Below are 16,305 nucleotides of genomic sequence, written 5' to 3' on the forward strand. Positions count from 1 at the left end.
AATCTGTGATGGAGCCAGTTCCTGTACTACACAATTTTTTTAAATTTCTCATAAACAGACTTCTTTGTATGATCAATCAGGAATGAAAATTTGCATCACTACTTATTATTATTTCCAATATATATTAATGATATACGCTCACGGGAAATCCATGATTATTAGTGTTGTCAATACGAATTAACCATGCAAAAATGTATCAATCTCTCAAAAGCGAAACCGTCACTGATTCCTCAAATCAGATAAGTGACTCTCGCGATGGAATGGTGTCACCTTATTAATTAAATCCTTATTGGACAGTTTCAGTAAAATATATTTGGTATCTGTTGACACCCAATCCTCTTCCCGGTGGTTGGAAGCCCATATGGAAATGCTATCACATTCATTTCATGTCCTATCCATCTCATCTCCAACCATTAATTTATTTATTTATCAATACAATTACAAATCATTTAGCAATGGCTGGGTAATTGGCTCAGCCCAATAATGCTCTTCTCCCAATTTTTTTTAAACATTTCTAGAAGATATAGGTTTCATTCCACTTTCAAGAATTTTCTTGAGAATAAACTATAAAATCAATCATTCCTCCATGGATGATATATTTGTGGATAATTGGATACAAAGGCAAGGCCAGTAAAATGATAGAGAAGATCGTAATAAGAGAAAAAATGGTATGTTATGAGGGTTGCCTACACAGCCCCCAATTTAGTAGTTGATGACCTTGAACTTTCTTTAGCACAAGTCTAGGGCGTTTCGATGTGTCCTCCTCAGCCAGCAGCCCTTTCTTGTTGGATGAGATGCCAAACCAATTCTAAGTCAAAGAAAATAAACTGAAATGTTTGTAATTATATTGGTCCAAAAGGATTCCAGGATAAATTAAATGATAAAATAGAATCGATAGAATATAATAAAAGAATCAAATCTTTATTTGATGACGTGGCGAAGTTTGACTAGTAATGTTGCAAACAAACAAAAGAATAAATTTATACAAAATTGAACAGAATATAGAAATAAACCAATCAACCAAAAATTATATAAGCCAAGAGTCAATAATAATAGATGCATGAAATCAATTTAATATCTCATTTCACGTCACTAATCCTAAGAGAACACAAAATTAAAAAAAAATAATACAGGGTTTGGAAATTGAATAACAGTTACCCACTTATTTTAAAACGAAACTCCACCTTTTTCTTTCATGTTGCCATTTCAATAAATACAGTGGACAAATAAAAACATTATTTCTTTCGTACCTTACAAGAAATTACACCTGTAGAGTGGCATCTGTTCTCCTTCGAACACTTCTATGGAATTTAGACGTGAGAAGTTTATGACTGATGAGTGCCGTGCAAGAGACAGCCCTGCCTTATCTCTTTACGAAGGAAACGTTGGTGGATGGTAGACTTTGGTATGGTAGAATCGTCCAAGGGGCTCTAAGGCTGGCTGGCCACTAACGGTAGAACATGCATGATACACATGACTTCACACATTGCTGCGTCATCACAGCGAAAGGCTTCGAACAAAATTTGTTGGGATTAGGTATTGTATCAACGATTTTTTGCTCTTTATTTTTCCCTCGCTGCTCTATTCAAGTTTAAATTATTTTTCTATCATTATAATTTGTAATTTTCCATTTGTTTTTTTATTGTTATTGGTTGTTTATTCTATGTTACGAAGCCTCTCGCATGCATCTCGAAGCCATGACAAAACATGCATGATAAACTTGTGTGTGTCATGATAAGCATGCATGTACATGCATGCATCTTCAACATGTTTGTGGCCAGCCTAAGAGTGAGAGCACCTGTAGAATTGATACTCTCATGGAATCTGTAATTCAATTTTTATCCAATCTAATAATCTTACAATCATACAGATCAAAGTAGTAAACATGTAAGTAGTTAAGTTGTATTATATTCCTTTATATAATAGAACCATATTCTACAACATAATTATCAGAATCTGCTTATCCTCATTTGTATTTTTTCTTGATTTAAAAAAATTTCAATTTGAATAAAGTAAGTCAATGTTTTATTTTCAATAGTCAAGGCTACGATGCAATAAGTAAGAATGAAATTCAACCACGCTTCATCGATCGCATACCAAAGAGAGCACATAATAGCAAAGATAACTATAGGTCTGGCACTACTGAACACTATTCGATACTCACCATAAATCAAGCTGGTACAGCAACAGTCAATTTTACTATGGAACCTTATGCAAAACTTCAAGCGGAGGAACTATTACTTGTGTGAGTATCTCTATTATAACTTACATGATGATGTACAGAGTGGTTCTATGCAATCGACGCTTTCTGAGATTTTTAAATAGTAAAAGATGATGAGAATAGTTCATGAATGAAATCGAGTCTACTTATTTATATAAAGGTCCGAGAATGCTTTGCTACCTATAATGGAGGATTTTTCCCAGAACTTGGTAGGCCTATCCTGAGTGGAATGATGACTTGCTTGAATCCTAAGAAATTGAGGTTTTAATTCCGTGATGTTATAATTTTTAACAATTGATTGATATAGGAACGTATTTAACCTTTTTCTTGTAATATTTCATTTAGTACCAAGGTAGAAAAATAAATAGAAACCAACTTTTTATCATTTGACGTGAGTTGAATTTGTTGGATAAGTAATTAGAACCACATTTTTAATGAAGAATTGCTATTTCTAATTGGACGATTTTTTCTCACTTTCGATTTACAGAAGGCCAAAGTCTTTGTCTGTCTTTTTGTATGTTCTACAATAAATTTAGAGAGAATTTATCAATCACCTTCAAATTTTGAACATGTATTCTTCGAACCTTTTTACAGATCAAGTTCGTTGGACAAAAAAATTGTCTCACTCCTTCGTCCTTTTTCAGGATATGAAAATAGCATTGGAAGTGCATATGAAAAAAAATTTTGATTTATCATTAGGTCAGCTGGAATTAATTGCATGTTATTTCTGTAATTTTTCCATTCATTGAAAGAAGCTGATGCTATATTTGGGACTTATCACACAGACTGATTTTATGCACCGATACATGATTTCAGCTGAATAATACACAACATAATTTAATTTATAAGTTCCATATTAACTCGATGCTGTTAACGTCTGTCTATTGTCTGTCTGTAATATAAGCGTTGGTTTATGTAACTACAAAGCCCAATCAAACAGGGCCCAATACTCCAAGTGACTCCTTATAGCTCAGTTGATAGCGCGCGCGGTTCATGAAGTTGCGGGTTTGAGACGGTCAAACTCACTTTTCTTCTTGCTGAGAATTTTCAACTCTCATGGCCCAACTGAGTTAGCCCAACTAGCTGGATGATTTAGTTCTGTTTCATCAAAATTCTTCATCTCTCACTCGCAATTGAGGGTGCTTACCCCTCACTCCTATAGACTTTGGGAAGGGTATCGGCCTTATCTCCTTAGCAACGGCTCTATCTCCCAGCTACTCTCCCAGTAGACACTCGGCTGGCAACTCTCTCGTTGTGTTTCGGTAAATATAGAATTAAAAATTAGAAAGTTATTTGATGAAAAATGGTGAATTGGCTTCAAAGAACGATGTGTTAGGAATAACAAACGTACTAACATCACCGAAGATAACAAATTGCTGAGGGAGGAAGTACAACGTCTGAAAATGGAAAATATCAAAATTATGCATAGATTAGGCAGATACGAAGATCGATCACGACGTAATAATTTATAATTATTATTTAATGAAAATCCTAAATGAATGCTGCAAATCACCCCTAAGACTTTTGCTACTTGCAGACATTGACAACAGGGTTAACAGCTAGATGGAAATTCGATGAGAACTACTATCCAAAAAGCTGGCAACTAATTTTTGGATAGTAGTTCTCATCGAATTTCCATCTAGCTGTTAACCCTGTTGTCAATGTCTGCAAGTAGCAGAAGTCTTCGGGGTGATTTGCAGCATTCATTTAGGATTTTCGTTAAATAATAATTTGCAAGTAGCAGAAGTCTTCGGGGTGATTTGCAGCATTCATTTAGGATTTTCGTTAAATAATAATTATATATTAATTAGCATTCGAATAAATGCATTCTCTATTTAATTCCATCTGTAATAATTTAATCTTCAGAGGACTAAAATTAAAAAGTAACGAGGATTGTTGTGAGATAGTAAAGGAATTTTGTACAAATGTACTGAAGTGTAATATACAAGTGGGTGTCAATCGTTCTCACATCTTGGGCAAGAAAGAGTCAATGCGCCGATAATTGCTCATTCTGTCTACTAACTTTGGGTCTAAGGTACTTGAATAGTAGTGTGGGAAGAGAGGGAATTCAGACCATATGTACGTTGTCATAGCCACCTCTAATACAAGGCCCCGGCCTACGATATTGCAACGTCGCTGTGTAGGCCTAGAATCTAATACATGATTGATGAAAGAGATTTTGAAAAATACCAGCTGATCTTTTTCACCAATCATGTAGATTCTAGGCCTACACTGCGACGTTGCAATATCGTAGGCCGGGGCCTTGTATTAGAGAAGGCTATGACGTTGTGCAATAGGAGGGAAAGGGAGAAATGCATAAAATGCATTTTATCGGAAGGTGTCCAGTACTAGCAGAGATAAGAGGAGCGCATTTAGGCGATAGAGAGCTATCAGAGGATCAGGTGGTAGGGTTTTTGAATGGTAGTGATTGGAGGGCGCTGATAGGTTTTGTGAAGAATGCTTGGGCTTACAGAAAAATTTTAATACAGGAATATAATACTTGATGGTTTCGCTGTCTTTACTCCTGCATATGTAGAATAATGTAATTATATGTGATTCTTCTGTTGCTATGATCTCTTTGGTTGATTGATTTCAAAATTGTTTAAAATTTGGAATTTTTCAAATTGGATGAAATTCAATTTCAAATTCTTGCATGTAAATTTCAAATCAATAAAATAGCTCAACTTGGCAGACGACCAACAGGTCATGTCATAATATATATTTTTGTAATCATCAAATTATTATTGATTGATTGTCATGTTATGTTTTTTCTTGTATCAATAAATATATTTTCTATTCTATATTCTATTCCAATTATGCATGAATATAAACATACATAAAGAGAAATTAATGTAGAACCGTGGACTTGAATCATAGACCTCACTTCGCTCGGTTAACTATCCTCATTGGTTTTTGTTATATTGGTAGGATAGTGTAAAGTGGATTAAGCATGCTTTAACAATGTTTTAAGGCTCAGCAATTCATGTTATTTACTCAGGCTGGCCACTAATGATATGGTAGGCCTGTCATATACAAGTCTGTATGGACAATTTCTTGTGTCTGGTGAAAGGCTGCAAGAAATTGATGTTACATCTTTGTGTCGAATTTATCCGAATTTGAATTTAATGTGATTGCTTTTCAAGGTGCCAACCAAGCGCGGTCACGGAAAATATTCCACCTTATTTTGATGTGAGGAATGATGATGGTCAAGAACGGGTAATAAATAACAAGAATGACAGTACTCTGGATTCCAAATATTTCACAAATTTTGTTTGGAAGTCTTGGTCTTGCAAAGCATCACAATCAGAACAAAATGGACAGACAAAAGAGGCGAGTATCAAAATGCGAGACATTTTTCATCAAGTGATTGCAATCTTCTCAAGTGTAAGAAAATTGTAGAGTAAGACTCATGCAGGCTAGTTAAGACAGTCCAGACCAATCCACATTCATGCTTATATGAGCGTACCATGTTCCAAGGTTGAATATTGGACACGATTTCTTCCATTTATAAATACATTTTTTGATATTCGAATGAGATAAAATTTGAATGAGATGAAAATAAAAGGTTTAGGGAATCTCAGAGGGCCAGTCGGGGAAGCATTTGGATAGAGGGGGATGAATTATAGAAGGAAAGAGGTAAAGAGAGTGGATACGTGGATGGGAAGATGGTGAGGGTGTGGTGTATGCCTAATTTATTCACTCCCAATTAACAGTGAATTACATCTATATTAATAAGCATTTTATGACTGAAAAATTATTCTAAGTTGATTTTCAGGTCTAGAATAAATAATTGTCCGTTATTTCAAACTTATTAAGCTGGAGTGTTTTCTATTTACTGGAAATTGTGTCTAAAGAGTTCTAGTTAATTGGCCGATCAGCCTTACTGGAGCAAAGCAGTAGCTTTCCTAATATCATACAATAATGAATGTATGATTATAAATCCTGAGTCCATAGTCAAACTATTGAGGTCTCTCTTCTCTGAATGAATTTCTGGTCCTCTTTGGGACCCTTGAGAAAGAATTTTCAAATTAAACCAAATAGTGGATGATATTGTGATTGACAGTTCACAAGAGTTATAACCGAGCGGGATGTCAATACTGATGCAGCCGACTATAATTCTCTCAAAAGAATTGTGTACTCACCTTCGGATAATGCTTGGTTTGACCTACTGTCGAGTGCAGATCATACATATAAAATCAAACTTGAAGGAATCAGATACTACCAGCATAATGCGGCGTTGAAAGATCCTATCGATTTTGGTAAGTGAAAGCATACAAATTCTTCTGACGAGTGACTGATACAGTATAGATAATCAAATTAGAAGACAATTTCAGGAAACATTTAGAGAATAGACTTGTGAGAGAATGACGGGGAACATAAAAATAGCATCCTGGTTTTTGTAAAATAAGTTTGTAATAATTCAATAATATTTTAGTGCAATTGAGACTTTTGAGTCACTGGCCATTCTCTATGAGTAGTGGCCAGTCTGGGCGCCTGACTTCTTGCCCGATATTCAATGGCGACGAGAAATGAAGGAGGCATCATGCTTCCAAACGCTTGAAGGTATAGCTTAGTCATCTAACTATATATATCAATGTTGGTGACATTGCGACCCAGCCGTGCAAACGAAAACGTTTCATCCGCAGTCGACCGCTGATTTTCAGCCATCTTGAAATTGAACCCGACCCGGTCGCGGTTGACGTCGGATAAGTTCGCATAAACGAAAACGTAACTCAAGCCTTATCAGTAATCATTATTAGTCCACGATATTAATGCGCGGATCGAATTTCATATATTCAAAAATTGAATTCTTTTACAAGAAAATCTCTATAATTATTTCAGTGCTGACTTTACATAACCTATCAAGCATTTCTAATTCTTGCTATTCAAATAATCATGCACTATTTCATCAATCATCGCCGAACAACCGAAACATTTTGCACGAAATTCCTCTAAGGCTTTACATTTCCCTATGAAATGATAGATATCTTCTGTCTTACCAGCACTGTAGCACAAAGAGCATATTATGTAACTATTTTCTCCTCGAACCACTCTAAAATTCAATGGCAATAATGACTCCCTTGCCCTAAACATAATGCTGATCATTCCTCTTCTATTATTATCATCACCCACAATTTACTCGCACCCTCTCCCCCAACGATCTGGTTGAGCAATAGGATCCATCCACTCTTCATTAAATTGATTAAACATTTCCTTCTTATCGCTATACCAACCACTCTTCTTCTGCGCCAAAAATATCGCTCTTTTCTTACTGAATCTAAAATCTGGCTGTGCAATAGTTTTTATCACGTATTTGTTGCTCATTCTCAAAGTTTCAAGGCACATAACGTCTCTGCCACTTTATAAATATACTATGTAGTTTGGAGTATTTTGTGGTAAACCGTACATTCTTCTGATGATAAACCTATTGAAACGTTCAATGTCCTTCCTTTCTTGACATAGGAAACACTATACTATTTGGCCGAATACCTTTCGAGCAGAAGGATTATTAGTTTTAGGAATTGGAGAAATCAATGAACGTTTTCAAATACTTGGTAAACCCCCATTTGGAGTGAGAAATTAAAAATGGGAGTAATTGCTGGAATAATAATTGATAGAAGAAGCTTATTCGTGGATGCGGGAATGTTGTCTACAACTTTATAATTTTTCTTTAGTGAGGAAAGGAAGAAGGTGGAAGTGAAGGAACTTTTTCAGTATGAGCATGAGAAAAGAAGAATATCTCCTGTGGAAGTGAATGGCTGATTTGGTTAATCATGATAGAATTTGGTAAATGGTGAGAAAATGATGCTGGAGGAGATGGAGTAGAAAAGAATTGATTCAGCTGTTCTGGAGGAACATATTTAAACAGATTCGGACTTTGATTTGGGTATGACGACCTTAACTTTACGGATATTCTCCCACAGCTCAGATGAAGACTGTCTCTCTTGAAAAAGACGACCATATAACTGAATCTTAGCTCTTCAACAAATAGATCTCAGTTTGTTCCTGAGAAATTTATAAACTCATAAAATCTGCACTGAGATGATCATGCGTCATGTCTAGCCTTGTCCACTTCTTGCCTCGGAAGGGAAATTTCTCTATCAAATCAGGGACATGGCCTAATGTGAACCTTGACATCACGAACCGGTATAAGCTCATCAAAAAATTGAAGAATTGTTGCATTGAAGGCATCAACCTTCGTCATCAATATTATTCATATTCACAATATAATGCTATTGCTTGTCAATTGAATCAGCCAAACAGTAGTTCAAGTCAATATTTTTCAGATTTCAGCCCCTAATCTTCGGCATGTATTTGATTTCATTTCTTAGTCTCTATAATATAACTAAGTCTATGTTCTGTAAGAGATGAAATGATGACAGTACATTTCAGTAATATTCCATGCGGTAAGGCATTCTTTGACAGGAAAAACATTATAAAAATTTTCTGAAGAATTCATAAATTAGAAAAACAAGAAGAATGAAAATGAGAGTTGATAGATCATTAGGGACATGGAAATTATTGTAATAGAATCCAAGAAAACAATAATATCAATCGCTCAACAGCTCATCCATCAACTTTCAATACTTCCACTGACTGTCTTCTGGCTACATTTCATATTTTGAGTTATTAAGAGTCTGTGTGTAATTTTTTCCATTTTGCTTATAAACCATCACGAGACTACACGATCTTGTAGCCTACTTTGTTAGCCACTTGCCTAAAGAACATGTGTCTTGGTCCAGTGAGGTTCTAATGGATTGAAATGCCAATGTTCTCAAGGTTGTGCCTCGTTGAAATTACGCTGCTGCGATGCTGATAGTTTATAAATTTAATCAGCACCTACCGAAGTCCCCAGGCGGTGCACCAGACCACGCTTTCGCCCCGCTTTGCGCCCGACGTGGGGATATCAGTCGATGTCGTCCGGCCTGATCGCCAAGCCCAGATTGGAGTTGAAGTGGCCCGCCATGGCCACCACGCTCGTCGACCCCTCGTCGTCTTTGGTCTCTGGCACACCAGACACCCGCACCTGACACCTGTTGTAACGCCGCTAATACTAAGCGAGGCTATCCAAACGGCTGTCGAAGTCCGGCTAGTAACCCTTATCTGTTGTTGTTTGCTTTGACCACGCTGCTGCTGCTTTTTAGCAGATGACGATGCAGCCTTATCACCATCAACGATCTTGGACCTGACCAACGAACGAGTTGAAGTTGAAGTTATTTATGTAGAACTTTAAAAATCGATTCAGCGCGTTTCCCAAAAAGATTTCCCCTATCAATCAACACGATCGGCTGTAATACTGTCCAAAGTACACTTTGGCGAAATTTTGAAAAAAAAACTGTCAACAATAACCCACTAAAAACACCGATTGAGAAGGGAGCTCAACTTCTGTACTTTTTCCTGCGAACATCTCTCCTCATCTCGGAGTATTAACAAATAAAGCCTGTAATATGCTGAGTGGTGAGCGAGTGGACGAGAAGGAGGGGTCATTATCGCGAGACTACACGGAAATAGATAGGTAACATAGACTAAACTGCTCTTACCAATATCTATTCATAAACAAATCATATCTATTCACTGGTTTCTTCATCAATTCAAATTGATATTCTGCTCTGAATGACTTTATTCAGATAGTACAGTACAACTTTGTTACAGTAAGAATCACTTACTGTAATTCATCTTTTCATTCTATTCCAAAATTATATATTTATAAACAAATCATAACTATCGACTGGATTCTTTATAATTTTCAGATGGATATTCCATACTTGAAGATGCACAATCATCACACACCAATAACATTTGGAAGAGCGGAACCAAAACTCTCGAGGAATTACCTTCATCAAAAGTGTAAGTTGATAATAATTGAATGAGCAAAGTGAATTCGACTTATGACTTTCGAAATGTTTAGACCCGCTGCAAAGTACACTCACGCTAATCCACGCGTTGTGGTCCACGCTTATTGGCATAGACCTGTAAATTAGCATAGGCCAGCAAAAAACAAAACGTTTGGAGGAGTCAAATCACACACACGATCTTTGTGGCCACTTGACATTGCCTCTGCGCGAAATAACTATGTATGGAAATTGCAATAAAATATCAGACAAACGTGATTTTTTCGAAAAAGAAACAAATTAGAAAGCGGATATCTAAAAATTTATGAAATATATGAAAGAAATTGTCAGATTAATTTTGTGACTTCAATTTTGTATGAATGTCCGCAGTTTGTATAAAAAGAAGCATAGTTTTCAAGGATTATGCGACAAATTAAAAGTTGGTACCTTTAATAACTCCTACCCCCTTAGCACAGTGGTTTGGGGTGGAGACTTTTGATATGTCCTTACCACATCTCTACTACTCTAAACAGAGCTGCAAGGTCAAGAAAATTCTACAAATTCTGTGCAATTCCACAACAAAGTTTTTTTCTCCAAACAGGGCTGTGTATACCGATCATACAACAGAGGTGTATTACGATTTGAATGAAGGACGGAGCTATATGCTTCACTTACCTGGAGATCAAGCATCTGCAGCATGGAATGCGAAAAAGATTTTGAGAATCGGCACAAAATGGAAGGAGCCTATCACATTGACAGCAGGAAGTTCAAATATGCAGTGAGTAGCTTATCACAAAAGATCTGCCATCAAACAGATCACATGATGATCTCTCATCAATTTTCTGAAGAATGGAAATTAGATTAATTTTGACCTCACACAAATTATAGATAACCACGTCAAGATTGGTGTGGTTGGAGTTTTATTTCAAATGGGAAGGGTTTGAGTACCACCAAGGAAAACCTCCACTTATTAGATGCTGTAAATTGAATTACAAAAACATTTTTGAAATGAGTCTTGCTCTTTCATTCTCCATTTTTTCATTTTGGAAAAGACGCTATTGAAAACAAAATGTTTTTTCTCTGCCACCTATGTACGAATCTAAGTCCTATATAATATCTATTAGAGGCAAGATCTCGTGTAAGCAGCTTTCATATATCTTAATACTGTATGCAATTTGATTACAATGGTGACATACCTTTTGACATGTGAGGTGCGGTTTACTTACTTAAAATCATACTCGATAAGTAGAGTGAAAGAATACACAGTGATTCTTTTTTATTGCGGATGATGCTCATAATATGAGTTTTTTGCTTGTAGCTGCGACATGCACTTGCTAATACTTGTCGACTTGGATAATCCAATCAAAAATATGTGCTCTAAGATCAGCTTGATAAATTAGCCACTAATAATCCAAATATATATATATATTAAAATCTCTAGTATTTAGTAGATTTATTTGTATCGAATATATATTTTTATCTCAGGGTGCAAGATTCGGCACCTGACGGAATAGGTAGAGCCATTCATCTAGTGAATTAGAACTATGATAAATTATCGCAAATTGTATTGCAAAAAATTAAATATTATATGCATATGTTTTAATAGCCTAGATTTCGTACTTCTTTGATTAATAGAAATTTCTAAAATATTGATCTATATATTTTTCTTTCAAATAAATACCTTTAATACTAATTTTACTTGCGCAAGTATTACTCTTATTAATTTCTCAATTTATAATAACCCTTTCGGCGAGCTAGCTTTGATCATCAGATTATTTCGAAGCACTAGGGCGCCCATCACTAAATTCAAATTTAATCACTCACGTGTCGAAAATCTTCTTGTAAGCCGCCGATGTCGATCCAACTCCATGTGGTCCGGGAATATGGTAGCCGGAATCGTCTCCTCCAAGGGGTTATAAATTTAATAAAAATGAAAAATGACTTCTGCTTCACAATAGCATCACGAAGTCTTTTAAGAAATTCAATAATTTACTTTAACTTTAATTTTTACAAAATTATTAATAAGGTACTTCGCTCTAAAATATTTGGGGTCCTCTTATGGTGGCATCTGGCTGGCGAGTGCTGGTTCTTCCTTCTCAAGTTTTACAGATCCTCTTTCCGACTTTCAAATTAGCATAAAATTTAAATATCTTAGTCCTCCGCCATTAAGTTCAAATAGATCTTACAAAAAATACCAAAATATTGCTTAGATTATATGATTAATAATTTCTTTGCATTCGAGCCATATCGATAACATAGATTACAAAAATTTTAACACAAAATCTAGTACATTTATATAAATATATAGAAATATTTTTGAATTGGCCTACAGTTGCCGCCTATTAACTGCCGTTTTACTATTGGTGCATGCAAATTTTATTCGGTATTCATGCGCCTGGTAACTCTTATTTCCTGAATACATTAAATTATTTTTGTTTGGTTTTTTATTTATGCTCTTTGCATGCTAGTTAATATTCTATACATTAATATTAATTCCATGCTACCTAATAATTAGCCACGTGGACAGGTGTTTTTTCACATTGCACACCATCCGATTGCAATAAAGCTCTGCCAAGGGGTTTTGGTCAGATTCTACGTTCTTCGGTTTGATCGATCTCTAGGTCACCGATCCGTGAATACATCTACATAACCTCAATCTTCAAATATTTTATATAATAATCTATTTATGAGCAATAAACTTCCTTCAAATCCTTTTTAGGTTCTTGTACCATTTAGCCAGAACAAGCTGATGCTATCTAATCTTGTTTATTATCTGCTTGGCGATATTAGCCAATTACTTTATTTTAGACCTATTACTATTTCTGTTAGGGCTTTTCATCTACCCAGATTTAAATATGTTACACGCGCCCCTGGGTTTGAATTCAAAATATTTGAGAATCACAATGTTTTTAATGAAAACCCACCCTTCAATACATCGATATACACTATACTTTATTTATAAATTATACTCTCCTACTTCTATCACAGATCGCAGACATATTTGCTGCATCTCCTTTATACCTTTATCAAATACAATAACAAATTCTCCTCCTCAACACACATAAAAATATCATAAATATAAACTTCTAAACGCACTCCTCCTGACAACATTTAAAACACAGTAATTTTTAAATTCGCCGCTTGCAGGGCCGCCAACTTAACTACACACATTTCATAATTCTCATAAATGATTCCTTTTAGACAATAATTTCGATTCATAAACTTCTGGGCTTATATCTTATAGTATTTCTTAGGTCTTAATATAAATAATTTTCTATACATCAGGTACAATACTTTTCTTTTGCTAATGGCTTTTTGGTTTTTTGGTAGCTTGTATTCACTTTAACTCTTTTCAGGTAACAAACGTGGCATAATTAAAAGTAATAAATATAAAAACATATAAATAAATATATCGACATTAATAAATATAATAAATAACAATAATAAATAACTCTTTGGGTACAGTACTTCTTTTTATAAACATATGTTCAACAGACATTACATTCATTTGATTTGGGTGGCTTTGGCCAGCTGGTCATTGGTTCTACAGAATTTGCTGTCGAGTTTCATAACTATTAACCTAACTGCTCAATTTTTTCTCTTAAAAAGGTAATTAACAAATTTTAATTTTATTATCCCCGCTTGTGTCCTTTTTTATCTGATGTATATAATTTAATTACATATTTAAAAATTGTTCTTTTCCTTATTGCAGGCTTCTAACGGCTGGAAGGAATTAAACATTGGATTGTTGCCACGAGGTCCTATACCAAGATTAAATTTATTAAGGAAGGTTAGTAATCGGTTTGATAATAATGTTTTCCTTGATTTCTTATCATATTTATTTCAAATTCAACGATATTGCATGTGGAAATGTTGTGATTTACTTGCATCTTCTTGCATTCTGTTTGTAGATGTTGTAGGCTGGTGAGGTTATCTGCTGTCCAGTTGTTAATTGTTGAGGCTGTCCTAATTGATAACTTATCCTCATGAATATAAAGCCCCGTATCTTGTATACTTTTTTAAACATTCCTTGTTCCTTTAATAATAATTTCTTTTAATGATCCAAACCTTCCATTTATTTTCTTTCAATACTATCCACATAGTTTCTTTATAAACAACCTTAATCATATAGGAAACAGTTTCGTAAAGCAAGATTTTTATAGACCATAAACTTCTTCAATAATATTATCCTCTTCATTATTTCATTAATATCACAAATTTTAGCAAACATCACGGCCTTATAACAATAATTTCACCATACAAGATTTCCAACAGTCAACAAATTCCTTCAACACTAACATGGTCTTAATTATAGCATCATTTTTCAATATTATCACAGCCATTATAACAAATATTACACACCATAACAAAACATTTATCATCTTTTTAATATTGTAATCTTTCAACATATAGCCAGGTACTTCCATTTTATTAATATTATTTTTTAATTCCTCCAATCTTATTAGCCACTTTCCATTCTTCATTAGTCCACACAAGTAATCCATTTTATTGTTATCCAGGCATGATTCCATATTTGTTTCATGAGCAGCTCCATTTTTAATCCATTCATTTGTTCCATTTTGCCGGTCACATAGCTTGTTTGCCCTCTTGAAACGTATGTGCCGCGGATGCACGCCGTCGGTGATTTCTTCCTGTCCTCCTCGGTGCCGGTCCGGAATCCTCCTTGGCCTCTTGAAGCGTGCATGCGGCCTCCATCGGCGCGCGCGGTTCCTCCTTTTCTTTCGCCTCCGGGCCTTGCGATGCATCTTCTTCTGAATGCCGTCCTCCTCGTCCTGATGTCGGCTGGGTGTCCTCGGGCGCTTTCGTCTCCGGGCCTTGCGATGCATGTTCTTTTTTCGGTCATGTAGTCCATCCTCCTCGTCCTGATGCCGGTCGGGTGTCCTCGGGCGCCTCCGTCTCCGGGCCTTACGGTGGTCGCCCCTCTTGTCCGGTAGTCCGTCCTCCATGGTGTCAGCCTCTTGGTCAAAATTTTGGGTTCCTTGGGGTGCCTTGGTGGGGTCGAATGATGCGCGGGTGCGGTGGCGGTCTCCTCCTGGCGATTGTTTATTTTTGGCAGTGGTGGGATTTCAGCATTATTATAGTGTATCGGTTCTTGTTGTAGGGTTGTGGACGGTAGTGATTCTTCGGTGGCGGGTTGCTCTTCGGCGGGAAACAGGATACTTAAAATTGGTTGTTGCTTGCGGCTGGTTTTAATTGCATGTTTGGCGGCGATTTTTGTGGTTGGCTGTCTTGTATGGGCTCCTGTGTGTCTGGTGGTGGTTTATCTTGTGTTTCTTGTAACAAAGTCTCCGGTAAATCATTTCTGAATGTGGTGTATGACGTTGAAATATCTTGATTTTCTTGGTTGTGCGTGGGTAATGGGAAGAGATGTTGTTAGAGGTTGCTTGGGTTGAGTGAGTGATAGAAATAGTATAGATTGAGTGATTAGGAATAGCATTCCATTTTTCAAATAGACACAAGTTAAAATAGGTCCAATCAGTATTGTTCTGGTTTGTTGTTGACAGATGTCATGAAGAGGAGGCTGCTAAATTTTCTAGCGATGACAGTAGCAACTTCCTGCACACTCTAGTTCAAATATATTCTCAAGGAAACAATGAGGAAGTTGAAGATACATTGCATCATGGAAATACAAGAGTATGGATTTGTTCTGATAACGAGGTAGGAATGACTAACTATTCTTATAATAATGTAATCACTATGTTTACATCTCTTTCGGCGATCATCCCTAGTGTTGATCTGAATATCATATTTGAGTAAGATCTATTCGTAACTGAGAATTGCACTACTAGTCCAGTCAATATAGACATGAAAAAGAGGGTTTGCTTGCAATTTATATTGTGGTTCTAATATATATATATATATATATATATATATATATATATATATATATAAATGAATGTATGTGTTTTTGTTCCCTATAGACTTGAAAACTACTTTCTATTTGACAGAACGGCATGAACTTTGGGAATATATTGTGTGAATATTGGTTTCTGACCAGAAATTTTAATAGGGGGGCTAATAGTAATTATCTATTAATCCATTTTACAGACCCATGTTATCGAAATTGTCGGCCGAGCGGCTACCGAAGAACGGAAAGATGATCATGATTCAAGATCAATATCGGGGCACCGAGCTTCGCTCGTCATTCATTTATTGATAAACAGAACACAATTCTTTAAAATCATCGGGGAAGGATTAACAGGCACAGCCCAAAACTGTTTCTTCCCCGAA

The 16,305-nt window shown here is 35.7% G+C and overlaps 1 protein-coding gene across 5 annotated transcripts in view; it reads left to right on the forward strand.

Annotated features, from left to right (window-relative positions):
• Positions 1-16,305, forward strand: part of LOC111047365 — an 85,329-nt gene that overhangs the window by 424 nt on the left and 68,600 nt on the right. For all 5 annotated transcript variants that reach the window (XM_039426939.1, XM_039426940.1, XM_039426941.1 and 2 more), the window contains exons 2-7: positions 2,039-2,245; positions 5,365-5,551; positions 6,285-6,480; positions 9,973-10,069; positions 10,655-10,831; positions 15,579-15,732. In XM_039426939.1, the coding sequence (XP_039282873.1) occupies positions 2,039-2,245; positions 5,365-5,551; positions 6,285-6,480; positions 9,973-10,069; positions 10,655-10,831; positions 15,579-15,732 (1,018 nt within the window). The remainder of the gene's footprint in view (positions 1-2,038; positions 2,246-5,364; positions 5,552-6,284; positions 6,481-9,972; positions 10,070-10,654; positions 10,832-15,578; positions 15,733-16,305) is intronic.

The sequence above is a fragment of the Nilaparvata lugens genome, chromosome 4 (assembly GCF_014356525.2).
Source record: "Nilaparvata lugens isolate BPH chromosome 4, ASM1435652v1, whole genome shotgun sequence".
In the NCBI taxonomy this organism is placed as follows: Eukaryota; Metazoa; Arthropoda; class Insecta; order Hemiptera; family Delphacidae; genus Nilaparvata; species Nilaparvata lugens.